General features: G+C 28.5%; 1 protein-coding gene across 6 annotated transcripts in view; it reads left to right on the plus strand.

Annotated features, from left to right (window-relative positions):
• Positions 1 to 220: 220 nt before the first annotated feature.
• Positions 221 to 22,946, plus strand: part of LOC129941043 (serine/threonine-protein phosphatase alpha-1 isoform) — a 29,683-nt gene continuing 6,957 nt past the window's right edge. The window contains exons 1-8 of one of the 6 annotated variants that reach the window (XM_056049586.1): positions 221 to 394; positions 1,067 to 1,391; positions 3,411 to 3,542; positions 16,486 to 16,702; positions 16,845 to 16,933; positions 17,004 to 17,200; positions 18,654 to 18,801; positions 19,389 to 21,393. In XM_056049586.1, coding sequence (XP_055905561.1) covers positions 1,343 to 1,391; positions 3,411 to 3,542; positions 16,486 to 16,702; positions 16,845 to 16,933; positions 17,004 to 17,200; positions 18,654 to 18,801; positions 19,389 to 19,540 — 984 coding nt within the window. In that variant the 5' untranslated portion in view covers positions 221 to 394; positions 1,067 to 1,342 and the 3' untranslated portion in view covers positions 19,541 to 21,393. Of the gene's footprint in view, positions 395 to 707; positions 1,392 to 3,410; positions 3,543 to 16,485; positions 16,703 to 16,844; positions 16,934 to 17,003; positions 17,201 to 18,653; positions 18,802 to 19,388; positions 21,394 to 22,946 lie in introns of those variants that run through there. The other 5 variants (XM_056049585.1, XM_056049587.1, XM_056049588.1 and 2 more) reach the window with 5 other exon arrangements.

Raw genomic sequence — 22,946 nt, forward strand, 5'->3', positions numbered from 1 at the left:
ATCAAACACTTGCGAACACACCCATTTATTTACTAACAACACCACTTGTTTCCAGCTTAACAAAGCACTTCCAAACAAAATTCCCGTCAACCAACGGTGCTCAACGCAATCCACCGCATTAAAATTTCCAATAAAACTTCCAATTCTATCCTATTCCACCAGTTCATTTTCCACTCCCAACTTTTCCAATTGAAAACTCTGAATAAAACGCGTTCACTTCACTTCGGCACATCGCCGCCATTTCTGTTCTGAGGTTCTCTTTTATCCGCCTGTACGAAGAAATTGTCGGTGAACAAAATTAATTTTCCTCCATAAAAATAATAAAATTAAACTTAAATTCTTTCATTAAAAATGATAAAAACCATCCGCTAACATCTCTCGAAAGTGCTTTTAGGTAAAATTTATACGCAAAGTTCTAAAATTCAATCTTTAATGTGACAAAAAATCGGATTTTTTTCTTTCTTCCACTAAAAAAAATGCGTTTACGATTTTCAATTTCATTTCCATTTTATTCCTCTTGAAAGAGATGAAAATATTATTTTTCCCAATTAGGATGTAGTTGTCTCTCTTTAGCTGGTATTGGAAATTCTCTACACTTTCGTCGTATCGTGTCCCATTTCAATTTTGTGCCGTATCGCAATTTTTGTTGTTCGTGCAAAGAAGCAATTTTCTTATATTTCCAAGGGTTCCATCTTCCATCCATCATCGTCTTCGTTTCGTCGTTCTTTCGATGACCGTGTGGGCGAAGTGAAGAATATTTTTTCCTTTTCGCATTCAACTAAAAATTGCGCGTGTGATGAAAAGAATTTAATGGAATTTGCATTAAAATACTAAGATTAATTAAACCCAATCAATCATATTGATTGATTCTATAAAAATTGTGACGCATATTCGTGTGGAAGAAAAGAAGAAAATCCATACTTTTCGGAAGAAAGAAAGAAAAAAATTCCAATGCTAAAGCAAAAAAAAAGTGAATTAATCATTCACAATGGAGTAATTGCTTTCCAATGAAGTAAAAAGATTATTGTTTTTTTTTTTACATATTTTTCTCTGAAACGCTGCACAGGAACCTCAAGAAAATCAAAATTTCCATTTTCCACGGCGAATGAAAGTTTTATATACTTAAAATCTTATATATTTTCTTTATAAATTATCGAATTTTCTTGCATCTCTGTTGACACAGGCAACGCATACTGTGAATTGTGACTCTTAATACATAACGGCAAAATCGTGTGTGAATAAATAAAACTAAACTAGAAATAGAAAAACTAAAATTCGCCGCATCTTTCGAGAATCACAATCTTCATTGGCCTGAAACAGTAGTTGTTAGAAAGGAAGTAACATGGCTGAACTAATGAACATCGATAGCATAATATCCCGGCTTCTAGAAGGTAATTATGAGTTTATTTTATATATTTATTCTTGAAAATGTATTTATTATTATTAAATATTAAAAAGAAAAAAACTAAAGTCTTGCCAACGCCTAAGTGTTTGACGTTGCGATTGCGACGACAACGACGGAAGGAGCCTTTTAAGAGTTAAGAGAGTTAACCCATTTTCATGCGAACACCAAGAAGATGCGAATAAAAAATATGGCTACACGCGCATTACGCATTATCTGCTTTTTGTATTATTCTTTGAGTCGCTGTCGTCTTCTTTTATTATTATTTTAAAAAAGAAATAAACATTTTTGAAATCTAGTCAGCTTGATGATGCTTCATGAATCTTGGAGCCGCTTTCTTCTTACCACTTGCCCGTCTTGGTATTCCGCCGTTTACCTTTATTTTATCTAGGCGATGCGATGATGCCAAACTGCTATATACCTACATTTATGTTGTTGATGTGTACATAGGTTTTGCTTAAGATAAAAAGGGAGATTCATTGCTGGGAGTGAAGGAACGGGAAAGAAATACTAATTTTTATTTCTTCTACACCTCATACCCACAATCTCGTAGGTCGGTCGGTATTTTTTAACCTAATATCGGCACCAAGTACAAACAAGAGTAAATTGATATAATTTGACGTACAACGGTTAAATACCTTATTTTTAATAAACTCTAATTGGTGTATCACTTTTTATTTTGTTTCGTTTTATAAGAGATCACATATTGGTGACAAGTAGAAATTGATAAGTAAAACCTCAGTAAATAAAGTGCCTTGAACTAGATCCAATTAGCGGACAGGTTGTTGAAAGAATGAACAAAGACTGACAACCTGATGGCTGTGTGAGGCTAAGGTTTTCAAAAAGATAATATTAATTGAATGGCATAATTAAAGTGAGAAGGAATAATAATTTGTATAGAGCGTTAATTTAATCTTTGCAAAATAATAAAGCAACTTTTGAGTTCTTTAATGTAATGCATTTATTCGGAAGTATACTTATGAATTGGTAATAGATTAATAATCTAAGTTCATACAAGAGGATAAGAGGAAGTTGGTTGTATCTATCAGTGTTGTTTCTTTCTTAAAATAAAATAAACTAGGTGGGAAACAGAGAACTAGGGCTTATTAATTCACAACACTCAACCTGTGTGCAAGTTATTTCAGAGATAGAGGTGACATACAGTTTTATGCTGAATCCCAACGGCTAATTTGAGAAAGCACTTTTCATGACAAGAGTTTTCTTACCTACTCGAAGCGTACATTTGTATGTAAACTCTGGGTTGCTATATCTGGAACTAGCTCAATAGCCCAAAATCAGCCCGAAAAGTAGCTAAAATAATAATATTAAAAACAATCTTGTAGCTTTAGCTTATTTATAATATGAACTTTAACAACTTGATAAAAATGTTATGTTTATATCATATTTTCATAAGTGCAAAGAAAAATATCGCCCAAGATCAGATTTGGGCTACTTAAATATAGGTATCCCAAAAATATTATTGGGTTTCCATTCTTTATTTTTCGTCGGCAATTTTGGGAAAATATAGCTCAGTTTCCGATAAAAAGGCAAATGTGGCAAGCCTGGCTACACGGTACCATAGTAAGATATTTACATTTAGGTACCTATTTGTTGTCAAAACAAGAGCTCTAAGAGTGCCATAAAAGTTTCGTTGCCAAAGTATTTAATTATGTATACATGTTGCGGCGTTCCATTATAAACTTAAATCTAATTTAACTATTAATAGATTAACCGTCTCTTAATCCTAAAAAAGAATAATTGTAGACACAAAGGACCAAGGTTCATTTATTAATACAAATTGAGCAATCACAACAATAGTTGCCAGAATTTACCAAAGGTTAGGATTACATTAATATTACAATTGGTGAACATTTGTTTATAGTTTATAAACATTGTATTTAACAATAACATTCACAAAATTATTGCTAATCCAGACTTTTTCATTTTTAAATGTATAAATCTTTAGTTTTCCTAAAAAATCTGATTTAACTTTATTTTTACTTTACAGTACGTGGTGCCAGACCTGGAAAAAATGTCCAACTTTCAGAAACCGAAATCCGTGGATTGTGTCTTAAATCGCGAGAAATTTTTCTTTCACAGCCAATTCTATTAGAATTGGAAGCTCCACTTAAAATATGTGGTAAGTATTTTTATTTTATTAATAAAAAATCATAAAAATAAACATATTAGGGATTTTCATTTAATTTTGTTAGAAAAAGTCCTAAGACGAGTTAATCATAGTTCTTTGCATGTTATGAATGCGTGGAGTAGGATAATTAGCAAAAATGATTGTCCTTGATCTAATAATTAGTGTTAAAATGTGTGTATAAAATGAATGTACCTATAAGATATGAATATGTAGCTCACAAAACATTGCTTCTAAATTAAGACGAAAAACAGGATTATTAAATGTATGTACCTACGCCTGAAAAAAAACGACAGAAATTTAACTAATAAATTAGGTTCTGCAAACAGAAAGCTGCACTATTGACTGTCGGGCACTGTTATCTACTTATTTTTAAAGTACCATTCAACATCACTTGCTTGTTATTTATAAAAATAAAAATTACAAAACAAATTTCTCAACAATTCTAAACAAACTAATCTCTGTATTTGAGTTGGAACTTTTGTAGGGAATTCTCCAGCAGTTGATAAAGTTTTGTTTGTTTTCTCTTGTAGAAACAATACGTATAAACATACATATTATATCTATTTTGAATATTCATATAAAATAGTTTTCAAGAATCCTTAAGATTCCGTTTAAAAAAGTTTTTGTCTTTATCTGTGCAGTTGTATGTTTACGAAGGTTCTTCTTTTTTCTCAAATCAAAGTTGAAAATACATTCCGGGAATTATAAAGATGTCAATATCTACTTAGGATATACATTTCAATCGGGACCCAATGAACATTTTATAAAAACGTTGATCACAATTAAACTTAACTGACAACAAGAAACGGGTGTTTCTTAGACATGTATCTGCTTTGTGTTTTGATCAATTTGATTTGCCATTTGATAATGAAAAGTTTTACTCATCAACAAAATATTTGCAAATCTTGCAAGTTTCTTTAAGGTAGAATGGTCTTAATTCTAAAAATTGCATTTTGATTTGGTGCAAAGGATTTTTTTGTCTCTTTCATTTAATACTTACAACTTGAGGCTAGAACAGTTGCTAAATATTGTATTAATTTAGTCTTCCGTCAATAAGACCAAACAATTCATTTATGTTTTGATATTAATGTAAGTTTATTGAGCACGTGTAAGCAGTATCTGACTTAAGTCCTTTATGCCTTGACTTCAAAGATTTATTACCAAAATAGAGGTTCGGTTATCTAGCGTCCTAGGCTTATGTCCAAGATCATGCGATTTAACTATTTTTTTTTGGAAGAAATGTGAAGTCGGAGATGAGCCCGAGACGATTGACTCCTTATAAGAGAATATTCGGGACGTTATTGATGAAAATTGCCATATTGCTTCTTCTTAAAAACACCCTTTAAAATGAAACGAACATAGTTTCAATTTCCAAAAAAAAAACTGACTGGTGCAATTTTATTGGATTGTTTCTTTTTTAAAATAATCATGACTTAATTTGACTCTAAATCACGAAATTTTTCGTTGAACGCAGTCATACAAATTAGTACATCTATGTTGTGCTTAAGAAGGTACATACTACCTATGTATATAGATTTTCTAAAATTCGCAGCTTCTAATGTAAAAACACTAGAGAATTTATATTCTTATGATATATTTTAAGAAATGCATGTGAAGTTATTTTTCTTCGGGTTTAAAAGAAAAGATGTTTTTATTGCTTTTGTGATGTTTTATTTATAGAGAATAAAGTGTCACATTCAACAATTCTCACGTTCAGGATTCTTCAAAATGGAGAAAAAAATCAATATCACTTGTGTAATGTTAGAGTAGCTTAACTTGACTTAATACACCTACCCTTGTTGTACACAAGTCATTATTGCTCTTTTACTTTTGTCATACGAGCAGGTATAGCTATGTACCTAGCTTGTTGAAAGTAAATTTTACTCCTAGTGCTTCGTGAGTAGGTAGGTAGTTGCTTCTGGACAATAATTTGATCCAAGTTCATTTCTAAAAAGAGACGTACTACTTACTATAACTTTTGTATATCGTCACGAGTACAGGTGAGTTATTTTGCAGAGACACGTACATAAATACGTATACAGCTATGTGTTTGCAAATTGAGAAAGAAAACAGAAAAAAAAGAACAAAAATCTAATTTGAAGGATGATTGTTGACAGTCAAGATATAAAATAAGTAGAAAAAAAAAGAAGAAGGACTACCACTGAACTACGTTTTTACATATGTACATGCTTGCTACAACAACGAACAAGAAAAAACTGTATACTTGTGTATAGGCATGTGGATGAATTGTTATTGCTAATTGAATTTTTCTTGTTGGTCGGAAAATATAAAATATATCGGTTCTCAAGATAACAAAAACTATGAAATGAAAATCACTACAAACATCCATGACTAGATGATTATTTGAAAAACACGTTGTCATTGTCGGTCGAAAAGAGTGTGCAAAAGTTGTGATGGTGTAATTGAAATGCATTGAATCCATTAGCTTTTGTAATTTTTCCAATTATAGTTTATTTTTGTTTCTTTTCTATCTTTAAGGTGAGAAAGATTGACAGATTTTCTTTAAATATATAGGTATTTTTTTTAAACACATAATAGTTTCTTTTTGTAGTTAAATAAATTATTTGAATACACATTTGTATTACTAAAACTTTGTAAACTAAAAACAATAATTATTAGAACAAAAAACCAACGAACTATATAATTAAAATGGCTTCGCTACACGCGATAGAAAATGATTATGATAAGCAAATAGAAAAATTGTATGAATTCGTTATTTTTCTACCAGCTTCATTATTTATTTCTTTTTTCTGATAAGTACTGATTGACATAGAAATATTAAAAGGTATACATTCATATCTTATAAAAGGTTATCAAGACTTGTTTTATTTATCCTTTTATAAATCAAATAACGTCAGATTGTGAATAATAAATATCAATGAAAGAAACTGTCCGACATAATATTAATACAAAACAATTAAAATAAAAGAAAAAGTGTGATGATATATTTATATAATGCGTGGTTTATTTTCATATAAAATATGCACAATTTAAACGTTTCATTTCAGTTGCATTCTTGAAGGTTATTTTTGTTTTTAAATAAATGTACATTAATATTTCCTTGTTTCTTTTTGGTTATAAAATAATATATCATCTTTTACTACCCACTGCTTAGTTTTTTGGCCTTGTTTATATCAGCTGCGTTTTCTTTATAAAACAATAAACTTTGTAGACACACATTGAATAAAATTATTTATAGATTTTTTATGTTTCAATAAAAAAAGTATATAGGCTATCTTCCCCTGGTTTGTTTTGCGGAAATGTTGATTAATACTTTACGTATATATATTTTGTTTGAATGTGCTGTTGTTGTTATTATTTATTAGTATTCTATTGGGATAGGGCACACAGAAATTTAGCCGGTGCTCTGGCGATAGTAGTGTGACCGTCATCTCCAAGGCTTAAATATATTCAGGTAAACAAAACTATATCATAGTTGTGGTGCATGTTAAACGAAAATTTTCAAAAGCATTATCCAACTTTTAATCAGACACTTTAAAATCGATAAAATAGGCTATTGAATAGTTATACTCCAATAACTTAGAGCGTAGGCGGCGGTATATAGGATGGACAGTCAATTAAATGTTTAGTTAATGCCCTTCCCATTTTCTGTATTCATACGCAGTTTCAAAGAGATTGGAGTGATAAGGCAAACATGTAAAATATTTATTTAGTATGAGATATTTGTATGGACTCACAATGTCTATTTTCTGTTTTTGTAAATCTTGTAATTTAATCCTGAAAAGGCCAAGTTCAAAAGTGTAAAACAGTCAATTTTCTTACAGCCAAGAAGAGAGGAGAAAACAAAATAAATTTAATTTGATTTGTAGGATTTGGATTTGTATGCTCAATATATACATTTTATACTATTTGGGTTTTCTTCGCTCTAAATTATTGTAAAGTTACTATTTTTGGAAGTAACCACAATTCCGACAAACTTCCGATTATTTCTTCACTAATCTACAAAAAAAAATTATAGCCAAAAGACAGACATGGGAGATCTAAATCAAGGAATTTCTTAATGAACTTGGTGAAAAAATATTAAAAACCTACAAAATATATTTTTACTTGAACTTGATATAAAGCCAAATTGTTCTCGCATCCATCAAAGCCCAAACAAAATAAACAGCCACATACAACACGTCTAATTCAAATAACCTTGAATTCATTCATCATCATAAGTATTTTTTATTTTTCGTATAGAAAGAGTAAATAAATGAAATATAAGATCTTAATCAATTTGGGTGTACAACTGAAGACTGTAAGATCTTTTTTTTGTAAGTTGTTTATAATTAATTCAATATAGATACCTACTGAGAGGAAATAATTGTAATTTGAATCAATAATATTGCACGAGCAAGTTTAACATGTTTACCATTTTTTTTTATAATTATTATTATTGCAAAATTAGATGTAGGCTGAGGAGTCGGATATTTAAATAATTTTTACACTATCTCAAAATGAATAACGTTTGCATGGTTACTTAAAAAAAAAAAAACAACAATTAATGAAATAGGAATGAGGACACGATTTAAGATATAAAATTCTTAAAATCATAAATTTTAAACTGGATTCATATTTACTGCCGATTAAAAAAAGCCAACAGAAGTCAAAAAGTAATATTTTTATAGTTGTTTATTTTTTTTTAATACAGTGGCGGAAAAATAATTAGAAACGATGAAATGAAAAAGTTATTCCTTTTATTTCAATACTTTTTGCCTACATTAACTATTCAATAGGAATGGCAAGTTAAGTTATTTGTTAAACATAACTATTATTAGACTTTTTTATTATGGATTTTTTTTAAATTATAAAATAGTCAGTTTTTTCTCAAACCCAATAGTGGATTTAAAAAAATAGTAAAATAAATTGAGTAGCACAACAGTCCGTTGAGAACTAGGGGCTAGTGACTTACAACTCTCCAAGATTTAACAATTTATGTGTACGAGTGCTATTGTCAGAAATGAGGGAGTCCTACAGTTTTAAGCCGAATCCGAACGGCTAATTTGAGAAAGCACTTTTCAAGACAAGAACAACTCTTGGGGAAATTGTCAATTCCTCGCAAGAGGCAGAACCCGTGAAAAGAAACTTTAGTTGGCATAGGCTGGGATCGAACCCAAGACCTCTCGCATGACAGTCCATCGCACTTTTTTTTTTTTTAATTCATTTTTATTCATTCATTCTTAAACCCATCTTAAAGCTAGACAAAAATTCATAAAACTAGCCTAGTTATCCATAACTTACAACTAACTAAATGGTCCCATACGGACACTCTAAGTTAACAGTCCATCGCACTAACCATCATGCCACGGGTACTACTAAAAAAGAGCTTTAGATAAGACAAAATTCGAAAATGCATACGATCATTTCAAATTCGTTTTAGATTTAATCGAAATGCCAACTAAAATATGTTTTTAAATTATTTTTCCAACTGAAAAGAAACTTTCTTGTTAATTAATAACATGCATCACATGCAGCTTTTATTTGTAAAAATATTTAAGTTTTGTTCATGTTGAAATGAATTCAAGAACAAAAGAATGAAAAAAATATATTTTTAACAATGACTTTAAAGAATATTTCGATACAACCTTTTTTAAAAATTCGTTTCTAATTAATTTTCCACCACTGTAGGTCTATAACAAAATTATTTAAGAATAATACGAGACAAAACATTTGGTGAAATTTAAACAAAATATGTACGTAAAAACAACTTTAATGTGTGGGAGGATGAATTGTCTAAAAACATTTCTTTTTCTGGTGGAATTTTCCTAACGAAAATATTTGTATTTTTTTAATTTTAAAAGAAATACTATTAAAAGAAAATAAAAAACGCCTAAGACAAAAACTTCCATTTAGTCAGTTTGGATATAAACAATTTGGTTTCCATTAAACTCAACCACAACCGCATGCTTTTTACCAATGATGTTGACAGGAAAAGGGGGGTAATTCTTGGTACCTTTTATATAGAAAGCAAACTAAGTGGTCGTGTCACTCTTTTTTTACATTCAGAATTTTTAGAAAGTAGTAAGCTTATAGCAAGTGTCAAACTACGATCAGAGGCTCATCATAAGTAAACGAAATACAAAACATAATAAACATTTTACATGAACTATTACAAAAAAAAAAAAATAAAGACGTTTACGATAGTGGAGTTTTGGTTCTAAACAATTTTAAGCTCACCTTATTTAGATTTAAATCTATCGATATTAAATGCTCATTCTACTAAAAGCTTTATTCTTCCCATAGTTAGTATTATAGAAGTCAATATGAATAAAATCAAATGTACGCAGGTGACAAGTTCCGCCTCAGTTAGCAAATAATGTGCATCAATTTCACCATAAATGAGTTGTTGAAGAAATATTAAGTCATTATTGACACGCCTTTGATGGAGAGATTTGAAAAAATTGAATACGATGTTCATAGGGTGGTAGATGGATGATAAGGATAGCTTCAAGGAAGATCCTTTAGGGCAACGTGAATGAAATTATATGGAATATAAAACATGTTTTTTATGAATTTCGTAATAGGGAGTCCATACTTACATAGCATATTCAAGATAAGGACGAAAATGGAAATTGTACAAAAAAAAGAAGATCATTGAACTCCTTTGACCAGCGTTTTATGAAACCAAACTTAGAACTTGTCTTATTGACAATAAAATTAATGTGATGTGTAAATTCTAACTTGGAACACAAATGAACACCTAATTTTTTAAAAGTGAAGACGCGACAGAGCTTTTGATGTTATATACTATAATCAAATACACTACCGATTCCTTTTGTAGTAAAAGTTATGGTCTGGCATTTTAAAGGGTTCATGGTAAGGCTGTTTTTCCCCCACCAAAATGTGAAACTATTAATGTCGTTAAAATCTTCATATTAGCAAAATTGAGAAATTCACTTTAGGACAGACATGACGATTCATAGTTTATAGACAAAATGAACAAAAAAGGGCCAAATGGCTTTCCTGGTTAACACCAGATTGATCAACAAAAAGGTTTTTAAACACAATTTTTAAATATTACCTCATAGGATCTGTTTTCAAGGTATGATTTGAACCAAGCTAAGAAAAGCGGTGGAAAAGATCTCTAAGTTTAAATAAACTAATTCCGTGTCAAAGTTGGTCAAAAGCTTTAGAAAAGTCTGTGCTTACAAAATCAACTTCACAAACTTGTGAATGTGAGGAGATTTTTTGTCACAAAACCATGTTACTGTTCGCAAATTAGATTCTAACTAAAAAATGCTATACATTCACAAACAACTTGCTGAAGCAATTTAGTAAAGCAATGGGCCTGTAGTTTGTTATATACCTTGGTTACATTTCTTGAAAATTGGTGTTAAAAATTACTTCTACCATATACAGGGAAATTTGCATTTTTTAAGACAAAGTTTGAAAATTGACGTTAGTTGTTTAACTAAAGCATTACTACACTTTTTTAACACTATCGGGGGAATACCATTGGGACCGGCTGAGAAGTCAGCAACGAACAGGGATAAAAGGTGCTACTGTGTAGCACAGGGATCTGACTACATCTAGTTTGCGAAAAGGAAGTTCATCAATTAATTCAGGGCTATTAACAAATGACTCACGGAAATTAGTTTACAAGTTTCCAAAATTGTTTAGGATTCTGTTTCAATCAGTAACATAACTAGCGTATGTTGTTACAAATTTAAATTTTAATCAAATTATAACTTCAGTATAATGTTGATTATGTGACTTATAATTTCAATATTTCGTAAAAACAAATGGAAATCGTAATATAAAATTAAATCTTTTTTGACGATAGGTCATACAATTATTGTCTACCAACAATTGTATACATTTCTCCTTAATTTCTATTTAATAGTTAAAATGTTTTTGAAAAAATAGAAACAAGCAAAGATTTTTATTTTTGCTTCGTTATTATTTCTTTATCTGAATAAACCTGTTAAAGTAAACTAATTATAAACAATTGTTTAGCAAAATAAGTCTCACACACGTTCCTCTGGCTTGAAAAATGAAACAAAACAATTTGTTGTTGAATAAAAAAAATGTACTTAAGTAATTCTTAAATCCTTTTTTTCGTTTTTTTTTTTATTAAAGCAAAATCAGCTCTGTTTACAAAAAAAAAAGAACGTAAGAAGAAAAATAACTCTGAAAAGTCATATTCTGATGAAGCAGTTTACATTTTTGTAGCTTTCATGGTCTTTTTTTAAGTTTGGATAGATTGAATGTGTTACACCATGATGACGCAGCCAAAAATTTAATTAATCTCGTTTAATGTACAGTTCATGTGGTGGTGGTGGTATTTGTCTGTCGTCAGACTTGTTGTTAATGTAAGTTAAGCTCTGTAGTGCAAAGAAAAAAAAAAAAAAACTCAAAATCAGAAAGACGTAATGATGTTTTCTTTTTTCAGACCTCTTTAATTGTGACCTGAAGGGTAAAATCCGAAATAATCTTTAGTTTTTCTGATTAACTCAACAAATGAGATACAAAATTCAACATACCAACAGCTTGCATAAGTTCGTGAAAAGAATAAACAACTTTTTTTTCTGTACTCTAATTGTTTGTCTAGATTTATTTTTACCTGTGATTTATTTCACCCCCAAGGAGCCGCCAAGCACATTATAAAATTCTTTGTGCGTTTTTTTGTTTGTCTGTCGTTGCTAGAATTTTCCTCTGTTAGAAAAATAGAGGTGGCATGTTTTTAGAGATAGACAGTTGACAGTTGCTGTTGTGACCAAAGCTTTCACTCGGTCAATTTGTTTACTGTCATCTTGTTGCAATTTATTCAAATTATTCGCGATGGTCAATTAAAAAATTATTATTGATCCAAAAATTATAAACCATTTTAATAAATGAGCACATAGAACAAAAACAGAATAATATTTTTATTTTGATTAAATTGTATTTTGGTTGTGGTTAAAAGTATTTACAATCTACATATAAAATATGTAAATATTTATGTAAAATATCTGCCTGATGGCGTTTACAAACAGTTTGTGTTTGTGCAGTTGGGCTAGGTTAGTTCGACTGCAAATCTGACATGACAAGTGTAGGCCTTTCTTAGGCAAGCTTTAATGAAAAACACTTATAAATATATTTTATAGGCTTTTGGCATTACGTTAATTTATTTTACAATCGAAAAAGACTTTTAGTAAGGGTAGGTCAAGGTATTTTGTATTTTCTTTTTAAGTACACATGTATGTATGTATATTGTATATTGTATATATTATTTCTCTTTTCATCTTAACAATTTTTAAATCAAAGCTATTTAAAGCTACATTCATAATTTTTCCTTTGATTTAAGTGAAAACCGAACTTCCCAAGCCAAGTCATTATAAAAGTGCATCTAAAGTATTGCACTTGAAATGAATTTAAAGATGAGTAATATTTTTATACTGGATTTTGTTTTTAGTATTGGAAAGATTTTATTTTAGTTGTAGGCTAACAGCCAAATAAACGCTTGACAATATAAAAACGATTTATAATTATAATCGATTTTTTATTTATGTATGCACATTTATGAGGGTGTGAGTGAACAGAAATTAAAGTTTAACATTTGGTTAATGAAGTGTCAAATTTTGTATGAGAAATGATTTACACAATTTAGTTTCATTTTGGTGCATACAATTATCCAACTTTTTCTGGTAAACTTTGCCTATGTCATTGTAAGTTGTAATTACAAGAATTTCAAATAAACATTTTCTTCGAATAGTTGTGAAATGAATATATCATTGTAAGTTATTTGTTCATATAATTAAATTAATTTCTTTTTGTTTCCTATTTTTGGCATGTTTGAATATTAACTTTTGAACGAGCACGAGCTTATAAAAAACGAAATCATTTTTGTGAGCGCAAATAAAAATGTTGGTTATTTAATATCTGACGTTAAACGAACAGCTGATTCAATTAACGAGCATTAAGCTCGTGTTAACTTATAATTTTACACAATTTGTCAGCTTACCACGTTGCATGAATACCATGAATGTAGAAAATAGTGTGTAAGCATTCAAAATTGCTTTTTCGCCAAGTATGGTTCATACATTTATAATTTGGTTGAGATTGAATCGTAAAACTTAAAATGAATGAGTCAGAATGTAGTGTCTATGGCTTAAATTTAGTTTAAACATTATGAACAAAAACTATGATTTTCACTCAATTCATATATGTAGTATGTATACTAATCCATGTCTTGCTTTAATTACCTTACGAATTAAAGCACATTTCGCCTGTCATACGATGGGAACATTAAATACGTTCCCCAACGAAAACAATGTTTACCTTCTTCAATAAATGAAATAAACTAACCCAATAACACTGGACGACAAAAGTACATTATGTATTATTTTTGCTGTTGCACTATTAAAACAATGGGGGTTTTAAGGTTATGTTAAAACACAACTTATAACTTAACAATAAATTTTATAATAATTTTGTAAAGTACAACTTTTTGTCTTCTAGATATTGTTTAAATCATTTTAGTATCTTACTTATTTTCTGGAAATTCTCATTACTTTAGAGTTTTTATTCAACTCCATATAAAGTTTTGGTAAATCTTGATTTTTAACGCTTTTAAGGTTTTGAAAAATTAAGAGTTAAATTGTATTTCTGATATGGAATCCGAACTTTGATTTTAACTATTTAATCAAGTTTTTGAAAATACCCGTTTTTAGCATTTTTATATATTTTAATACATTATATTATAAACTTGATATCATAGAATTGTTTAGAAGAAGGATTCGTTACAAGATCTAATATAATGCCTTTTTTTTTGCTGAAAACCGTTTTACCACGAACGGTTCAGTGTTTCTTTTATTTGAGAAAAGTAAAACCCAACAATTTACAAAGATTTTTCAAAATTTTCCAGAAATATTATAAACATTTCAACTTTAAAGGTTCAAAAGTCTTGTATTTGTTTTTTTTTTTTAATTTTAAAAAGAAATGTCTCAAAAATGTTACGTCATACAGTAATTTTGAAGTTGAATTTGCATTAAGACTGTCAAAACTGATTTGAAAAATGCGGTTTGATTTTCAGGAACAAAACCTTGTCGACCAGTGTTATTACCTAAGAATGCAATCGAATCCAAACAATCTGGTAATATATCGTACATTCCCTTTATAAATTACTCATTTTGGTATGATATACAAAGTACATTACATAAGTTTTACATTTGTATGTAACCGTACGTGAAATATTAAAAATTCTACTTAAATTCTATTTCACAATTTCCACTTGAATAAAATGTTGTATGGATAGGTTAGGTAGGTACGTTCTATGAAAATCGATGTGAATGTGATTATGATTATTATATTGACGTCTTTGCAATCGAACCAATTTGAAGTATAAATCAGTGTGATAAATCATAAAATACATTATGTACCTACTTTCATTCATTTACATTCAATACCATAAATCAATTTAGTCCATAAATATACTAATTTTTATTTTTCCAAAATGTGCAAATCACTGCCAATATAATTTCTTGTTTCGTAGATATTTGAATTTGTTTTTGTTTGTTTTGTTTTGGTTAAAAAATTCCATCGCAATAAATTCTAAAAATAAAATAAACATATTTCCATCACCATGTGGAAAACGGCAGCAGCAGCGTCTAGTTAAAAAATATTATTTATTCCTGTAAGCGTTTTTAATTTAGCTTAGGTTGGGGTTTCGTCTTTTAGCATTTCTATAAACATATGTGGAGGGAGGAAAGAGTTAGCAGAAAAGTGTTGTAGTGTCTAGACAAAAGGCAAGCAATTTATTTGTGAACATAAAAAAACTAATACCATTGTTTTTCAATGTACCACTAGTTGTTATACTTCTAGTAAATCTTGAATATTGAGTATGTAGTATGTTTTTGTTAAGAACCAAACATGATCATTGATAATTTATTGTTTAAAAAAGAAATAATTATACAAAAGTGTATACCTGTATACCTTTGCTCATATGTATCTGCATAACAATTATCTGATTTACCTTGGTACATTATAATTTGGGTGAGTTTTTGGTACATAATTTGTATTCAATAACAGATTTTCACTTGGGCCTAAATCGTGCATGTGTACTCGTGCTTGTGAGATATGCAAAACAGTCAATTATTAAACATCATCAATGGAATAAGTTAGCGTGTCTTCGTCAATTTTAGCACAGTTGTTGAAATAAACTTCACCTTTAGAAATTTTTCGTTTATTGTGGACATTGTGTGTACCTACTATCTTAATTGAAATAAGTCTTATCTTATCATTTCTTTATTCAAAAATCAACAAAAATATAAACATCTGTGTACTTGAGTTCCATGCAATTGAGTCATTATAATATGTATATTAAGGTGAATATAGGTATACATTATTATCGTAAATTGATGGTGTAAACATGACCCTAAGCAACAATGGAGAACATAAAATGCCCCAACCTAATTTGTTCTTCTTAATTTGTTAACCGAAGAAGAAAGTGACTTCATATTGTCATCACAATTGTGAATTATCAGATTTCAAACAAGACAGCACACTCTTTTTTTAGTAGGGTCATAATTATCCTCAAGACAATATTCCAACCTAAGCTCATCCAATAAAAAGAGTCATAGTGATTATGATCTATGTTTAATTAAAAAAAAAAATAGAAAACTCAACCCCAAACAAAGTCTTTAATTACATGCTCTCAATTGTTAGGTATTGTCTCTGTCGGCTTTCACAGACATTGTTTTAAATAATTTGTTTTTAGCAACGTACTAGACTTATGAGTACTGAATAATATAATTTTGTTCAATATACATTTTAGAAAAAAAAAAATAATAACTTTTTTAGTCTTTAAACTCAATGTAATCATCTTTATGTAGAGACACTAGTTTCTTCTTTAAATGTATTTAATTATTATAATAAAATTGAGAATCTTAATATCATTTTCTTAATTGATTTTTTTATTTGTATTTTTCAGGTGACATCCACGGACAGTATTATGACTTGTTGCGTCTTTTTGAATATGGTGGCTTTCCACCAGAGTCAAATTATTTGTTCTTGGGTGACTATGTTGATCGTGGCAAGCAATCTTTGGAAACGATATGCCTGTTGCTTGCATATAAAATTAAATATTCAGAAAATTTCTTCTTGTTAAGAGGAAATCATGAGTGTGCCAGCATAAACAGAATTTATGGGTAAGTACACTTAAAATTACCTTTGATTTACAAAATTCTTAGAAGTTGTGATTATTTTCATTAAGACTTAACACAATTTCCATCTAAAATTAACTTGTTTTTAAATAAACCTTCTATTAAATTTTTTGTTTGTACATTATAGTTTCTATGATGAATGCAAAAGACGCTACACTATCAAGTTATGGAAGACATTTACAGATTGCTTCAATTGCTTGCCAGTTGCAGCTATTGGTAAGAGTGTTTTTTTTGTATGACTTATTCAATCTTTTTCTAACGAATATTTTGTTTGTTGCGGTTTTAGTTGATGAGAAAATTTTCTGCTGCCATGGTGGCTTGAGTCCTGATTTGTCGTCAATGGAGCAAATTAGGCGTATTATGCGGCCGACAGATGTACCAGATCAAGGACTGTTATGTGATCTTTTATGGTCCGATCCTGATAAGGACACAATGGGTTGGGGTGAAAATGATCGTGGTGTTAGTTTCACTTTTGGAGCTGAGGTAAGTTGTTTTTGTTTCTAATATCGCTATAACTTAAACTAGAACATTGTACTTTTTGTATACAACTTTACGAAGCATGTTTTTGTAAGTTTAAAGTTCAGAGTTGTGAAATTATGACACATGTTAAAATAAAGGAGCACCTCAAGAAGCTTAAAATTTCAAGTTCAAAGAAAGACTTTTGATCATTTCCTTGTTGGCAGTTAGCCGGAAGATAAACATTTTGAGAAAATGATGTTCGCATTCAGTTGTAAATTATGAATTTATTTAATTTGTTATCATATTTCAACAATGCATTTTGTATACGTAGAAAAATTAATTAGCATCAATTTAGATTAACCAATATAAATATAATGAAAAACAAAATATAGTACAAGTGCAATCAACCAAAAACACAACACACGAAAACAAATTGGAGTAAACAAACTCTCAAATACATACATATGTACATTCATATATGAAGTCACGACTCAAAACATTGATAACCCTTGCATATGTGTGTTTGCATAACCTAACCTTACACCCTCAAAAGGTTTTAGTTTGTTTTTAATATTATTAACAAACAAATTTGTTTGTCATAATTTTGCAATTTTTAAAATCACCAGACCGATTATTAAAACTCAATCAAATTTTATAGCATATCTAATTAATGTTGATATTTTTAGTCATCAATCTTCTTTTCTTTTGCGATGTGTGTGTGTGTATATTATATATCAATGAAAGTCAGCGACTGTTTCGCAAAGTAATCCTAAAGAAATTGATAAACATCACAGGGCTTAAGTTTTGATAAGTTCATTTAAGGTTAATAATAATGCTTATCCTCGCTGTTTTTTATTGGATTTCACAAAAATACTGGTTATTTCATTTTATGTTTAAATTTTGTTTGTAGGTAATCAGTTTGAACAATTAATTTTAATTTGTTCTGAATGTGACTCATAATATTACATCATGTGGATCTCGTGTAGGTGGTATAAACAGATGTATTTATTTTTTTAGTGCATGCAAAAGTGTGAACTTTCAACAAACAACTCTTCACAGACAATGAACCGATTGATGAGATACTTTTTTCCCTTATTTACTTTTATTATTTGCATTCATAAATTACTTTCGCATTTTTGTTTTTAAAAATAAGAAATACAAATATTTAAGACAAACTTTTATGCAGTTTCGTTTTAAATGAAATTAATTCAAACCTGTAAGCTTTTCCAACTCGCATTCTGGATAGGCAACGTAAAATGCATATCGCAAGGACATATTCAGATTTTTTTAACAGTGAAATTGTTTATTAAATGAAACTAGGTTAATGTTAAACAATAAATTGTGAGATAACTTACTACTACTGATTGCATGGTCGATACGTAGTCTTATCTGTTAAATTTTGTGGGTAGACAGAGCATTTCTTTTAAATATAAGAACTATATTAAGAAAATATTTTTAACAATTCATTTTTTTTCAGGTGGTAAATAAATTCTTGCAAAAGCATGACTTTGATCTAATATGCCGAGCTCATCAAGTCGTCGAAGACGGCTATGAATTCTTCGCCAAACGACAATTGGTTACTCTTTTCTCGGCTCCAAATTACTGCGGCGAATTTGATAATGCGGGTAAGTGTCTTTGTTTTAATTCAAAATCTTTAATAAAACCAATTGTCCAGATATTTTTAAATGACACAGGTCAAAAAAATGGAACCCAACTTTTCCTATCGAAACTACAACTTTTTTAATTTTCCGTGAGATTTGTAATTTATTGCAATTTAAAAACCAAACCACTACGGAAACTAAATATCCCCAAAATTTTGTGTGACGCTATAAATATCACTGTGACGTCAAACACCGGGTTTTAACATTGTTCTTTAAACATCTGTAACGAGACTTGCAAAAGAGCATTGCAACAAATATTTCAATACAAATTTGAATTGATTTGATAAATTGCTGTCTCTTTTCCTGTCAGTGGCCAAACTGATATAAATTCACTTATTATTTTTTGGATTGCAAATTTCGTCGGAAAATATAGTTAGATTTCTTTGGAAAAAGCGGTTCAAGCCTGTGATGATTTTTAAATTGCTTAATTATCACATATAAATATAAAATAAAATAAACAAGCAATTATATTTTTTTTCTATACATTTTAAATTTTCTGATGGGATCGATCTCTTAACACTTCTAACATTCCTGTTTGAACGCCATGCCAGGTGCAATGATGTCCGTGGATGATACGCTGATGTGCTCTTTCCAGATATTGAAACCTGCAGATAAACGTAGATTTGTTTATCCTAACTTTGGTGGTTCGGGGCGACCAGTGACTCCACCACGTGGCGCAAATAATAAAAATAAAAAGAAATAAATTTATTATTACTACTATTATATACAAATAATTTTTGGGTTAAGATATAACTTTTTTTTAAAAAAATCCTCTATAAATATTTTTTTTCTGTTCTCTCGGAATGTCTTAAAAACAAACAAAAGTAGAAAAAACAATCGTTCTTTTATATTCCTAAACGTCTGTTGGTCTGTCTGTGTGATTTTATTTTTCTTTTGTTTCTAATGATTATATATATATTTTTTTTTATTATTTGTAAGTGTAAATTTTGAAGGAAAACAAATAAATTACACATGAATAAGAAACAAACAAAACAAAAACAATGAGTTAAAGCTAAATACACTGAACACAACAACATTTATTCAGAGACGTGGAGTTTTGTTTTGTTCAGTAAAATTTTCATTTTATATTGAATTTTGTGTTGTCCGATGATTAAATGCAACAAATCACTCATTTTTAATGCTAACATTCCCCCTTTCATTCAAGGAGTTTCCATGTTTTCGCTTCTGAAGCAAAAAAACAAGAGCAAGATTCATGAGCTTTTTATGTGGATTTTTATGAAACTTGTTACTTTCCTTAAATAGTAGGATGCACCGCGATCTTGTAGCTTGTAAGCTGAAACTAATTGTTTCAAAACTTCCCAAAAAGCAACTAAAAATCCTTCTGTTCTTTTTGACTTTAAATTTTTAATTTCATGGACACCCTCTTAAAAAAAAAAAAGAAATACAAAAAAAAAAAAACTTGCCAAATTCTTTGTGTATCCCATCGTTTAAGATCCTTTTCATTATAGGCAATTGATTTATGAATTCGTTTTGTCATTTTAAATGGGGTGTTTCGTTTCGCGTTATTACCCAGAATTTATAAAAGAATAAAGATATTCAAATCCTGTTGATTTGAAAAAGTGTTATTTGAGATAATTTTCACAGTAAAAAAGTTGTTTCTTTATTCGTAAAACAAGACTACCACTGACATTGGCAGAAGAAAGCATGTGGATTTGTACTTGTTTTATCTTAAGCATGCAATTTTAAACGCATGTACATTATTCAAAATCCAATTTCATAATTATAGCTTGCATGTTTATATATTGTTTCCTTCATACAAACACACACTCACACAAACAAACAAAACTAATATTTAAATATTGCAACATTTTAAAAGAGCAAATCGAGCTTTAATTAAGTTTTTAAACACTAAACAAAATATCGGAACGGAAGAAAAACAAAACTAGCAAATATAATCAAAATTATTTCTTTTCTTAAGCTTTATCTTGCAATACGTATAATATTATACACACACACATACATACATATGTTATACATTTAATTATTTTTTTATATATATTTTTTTTCGTAAGCTTTGATTTTCTTTTTGTAGCGTCGTATTTTTTCTCTACTTCACAAAAAAGTAATAAGACATTTTTTGTAATGAACGACAAAGAGTATTGATAATAGTAATAATAAATTATATATATGAATGAATATATATAAACAAAAAATAAGGATTCCAAATCCAAAGTACATAAAATATATATATATAATTTTTAAAATGCACAGAGACACTCGTATGAATTTTTTTGTATGTTGTGTGTAAAGTTAAAATTTTCATAACAATACAAAAATAATTTTCTTTAACAATAAGCTGACTTTATTTTTCTTAATTGCGCCACAAGTTTTAATTAAAATATTTAAAACAAAAATATCACATATTATTTTATTGTTTTACATTTTTTAAATTGCATTGCATATTTGAAACTAAGCATATTAAAAAAAACATGTTCTTGCAATTTTAATAAACTTAAACAATATACAAAAAATAAAAAACGTTTAAAATAAAATGTATGTGAACAAGTAATAAAAATAGTATCATGACCACCCCGACCACCATTATTATTATTATTAAATATTTATTTTTGTTTTTTTTTTTTTTTTACTTTTCGTAACAAAAAATAGTAGTTTTCTCTTTCCTTTTTTCCGAAAACAATTTAATTATTTTTCTTACAGTTTTTTGAATACAAGCGAAAATATTTATTGAAAAACTTTCCGTTTTTTTTTTTTAATTATGAAACAAATCCGAACCTATTCTTTTTAGATGTGAAATTAAATGCAAATTTTAGTAATGAAAGATTTATCATTTCATTTTCTTACATCTACAGAATTTAAATTTTAAACAAAAACAAAATATAAATTTCAAAAATTGATCTCTCGCGCTGGCTAGCATTTTTTTCATTTTCCCTTCAGTTTCGTTTTTTTTTCTTTATTTCTTTTTTAAAGTCAAGGCTTTTATTAAACAAATAAACAAAAATACGCACTTTTTCTATTCAAACAAAAGTACACGCAAACAAAACTTAAAAATAAAACACAACACTATGTTTTAAAGCAGTTATATCGGTGATCAAAGTTTTCTTTTTATTTTAAGAATCAGTTTTAAGGTTTTTTTTTTACTATAAAAAAATATATATGTGTATTTAAATATACATCTATATATTATGTAATAAAATGTTTAAAATGTTAAGGATTCAAAAGAACTCTGTGAGAGGGTAGGTAAGTTAATTGTTTTATTGATACAAAAAAATCTTACGTTTAACAATTGTGGTAGTAAATGTGTAAACGTTTTTCTATTTTTATTTGTAATTAATTTAAGTCTAAAAATTCATAAAAACAAAACTATAATGAAGAATTTTATCACAAATGCACAGTAGTAGTCTTTTGTCTCTTTACAAAAAAATAATAAAAGTTAAATATATACACAAAAAAAAATAATGAATGTTATGTATGTAATTGTACATTTTAAGTTTAAAATTGTTAACAAAAAGTATAAAATTTATAAAAATGCAAGCAGCAAAATTCATTTTCTACATTACACATTGCATTCTCATAATATAAATGAAATAAAATTAAATTTTAGAAACATCCATACATAGTTTCATAGTAGATCATTCGTTTGCTATATAATTTTGCTTACAAAAATAAACCATCAATTCATTTTATTTTAGAATACAATCATAATTAATTTTATTGATGGTATAAAATTATGAAATAATTCACTTTTGATTTTGTTATAGTTGATAAAATTTGAAAATAACATCTTCATTCATCATTTTGTTCATTTATACATATGTCAAAATATAACACTCAACTAACGAAATGAACTTGTTAATTTCTTGTAACGTTGAAGAACTTTTACTTAAAATTCTTTGGGTAAATAAAATAAGTTAATTATTTATGTTAAATAAAAAAAAAGAAGAAACAAACATAAGACACACAATTACAGATTTAAAAAGAACATAAGACTATTTTCGAGAGAATAACGTTGAAATAAAATTATTTCCTTGAGAATCTTCGTCCTCATTAAAACGAATAACTGTTTCTTGCCGGTATTTCTAACACATTTTTTAAAAAATAAATATTTTGCTTAAACTGACTTGAAGAAA

Source organism: Eupeodes corollae, chromosome 1, assembly GCF_945859685.1.
Source record: "Eupeodes corollae chromosome 1, idEupCoro1.1, whole genome shotgun sequence".
Taxonomy (NCBI): domain Eukaryota; kingdom Metazoa; phylum Arthropoda; class Insecta; order Diptera; family Syrphidae; genus Eupeodes; species Eupeodes corollae.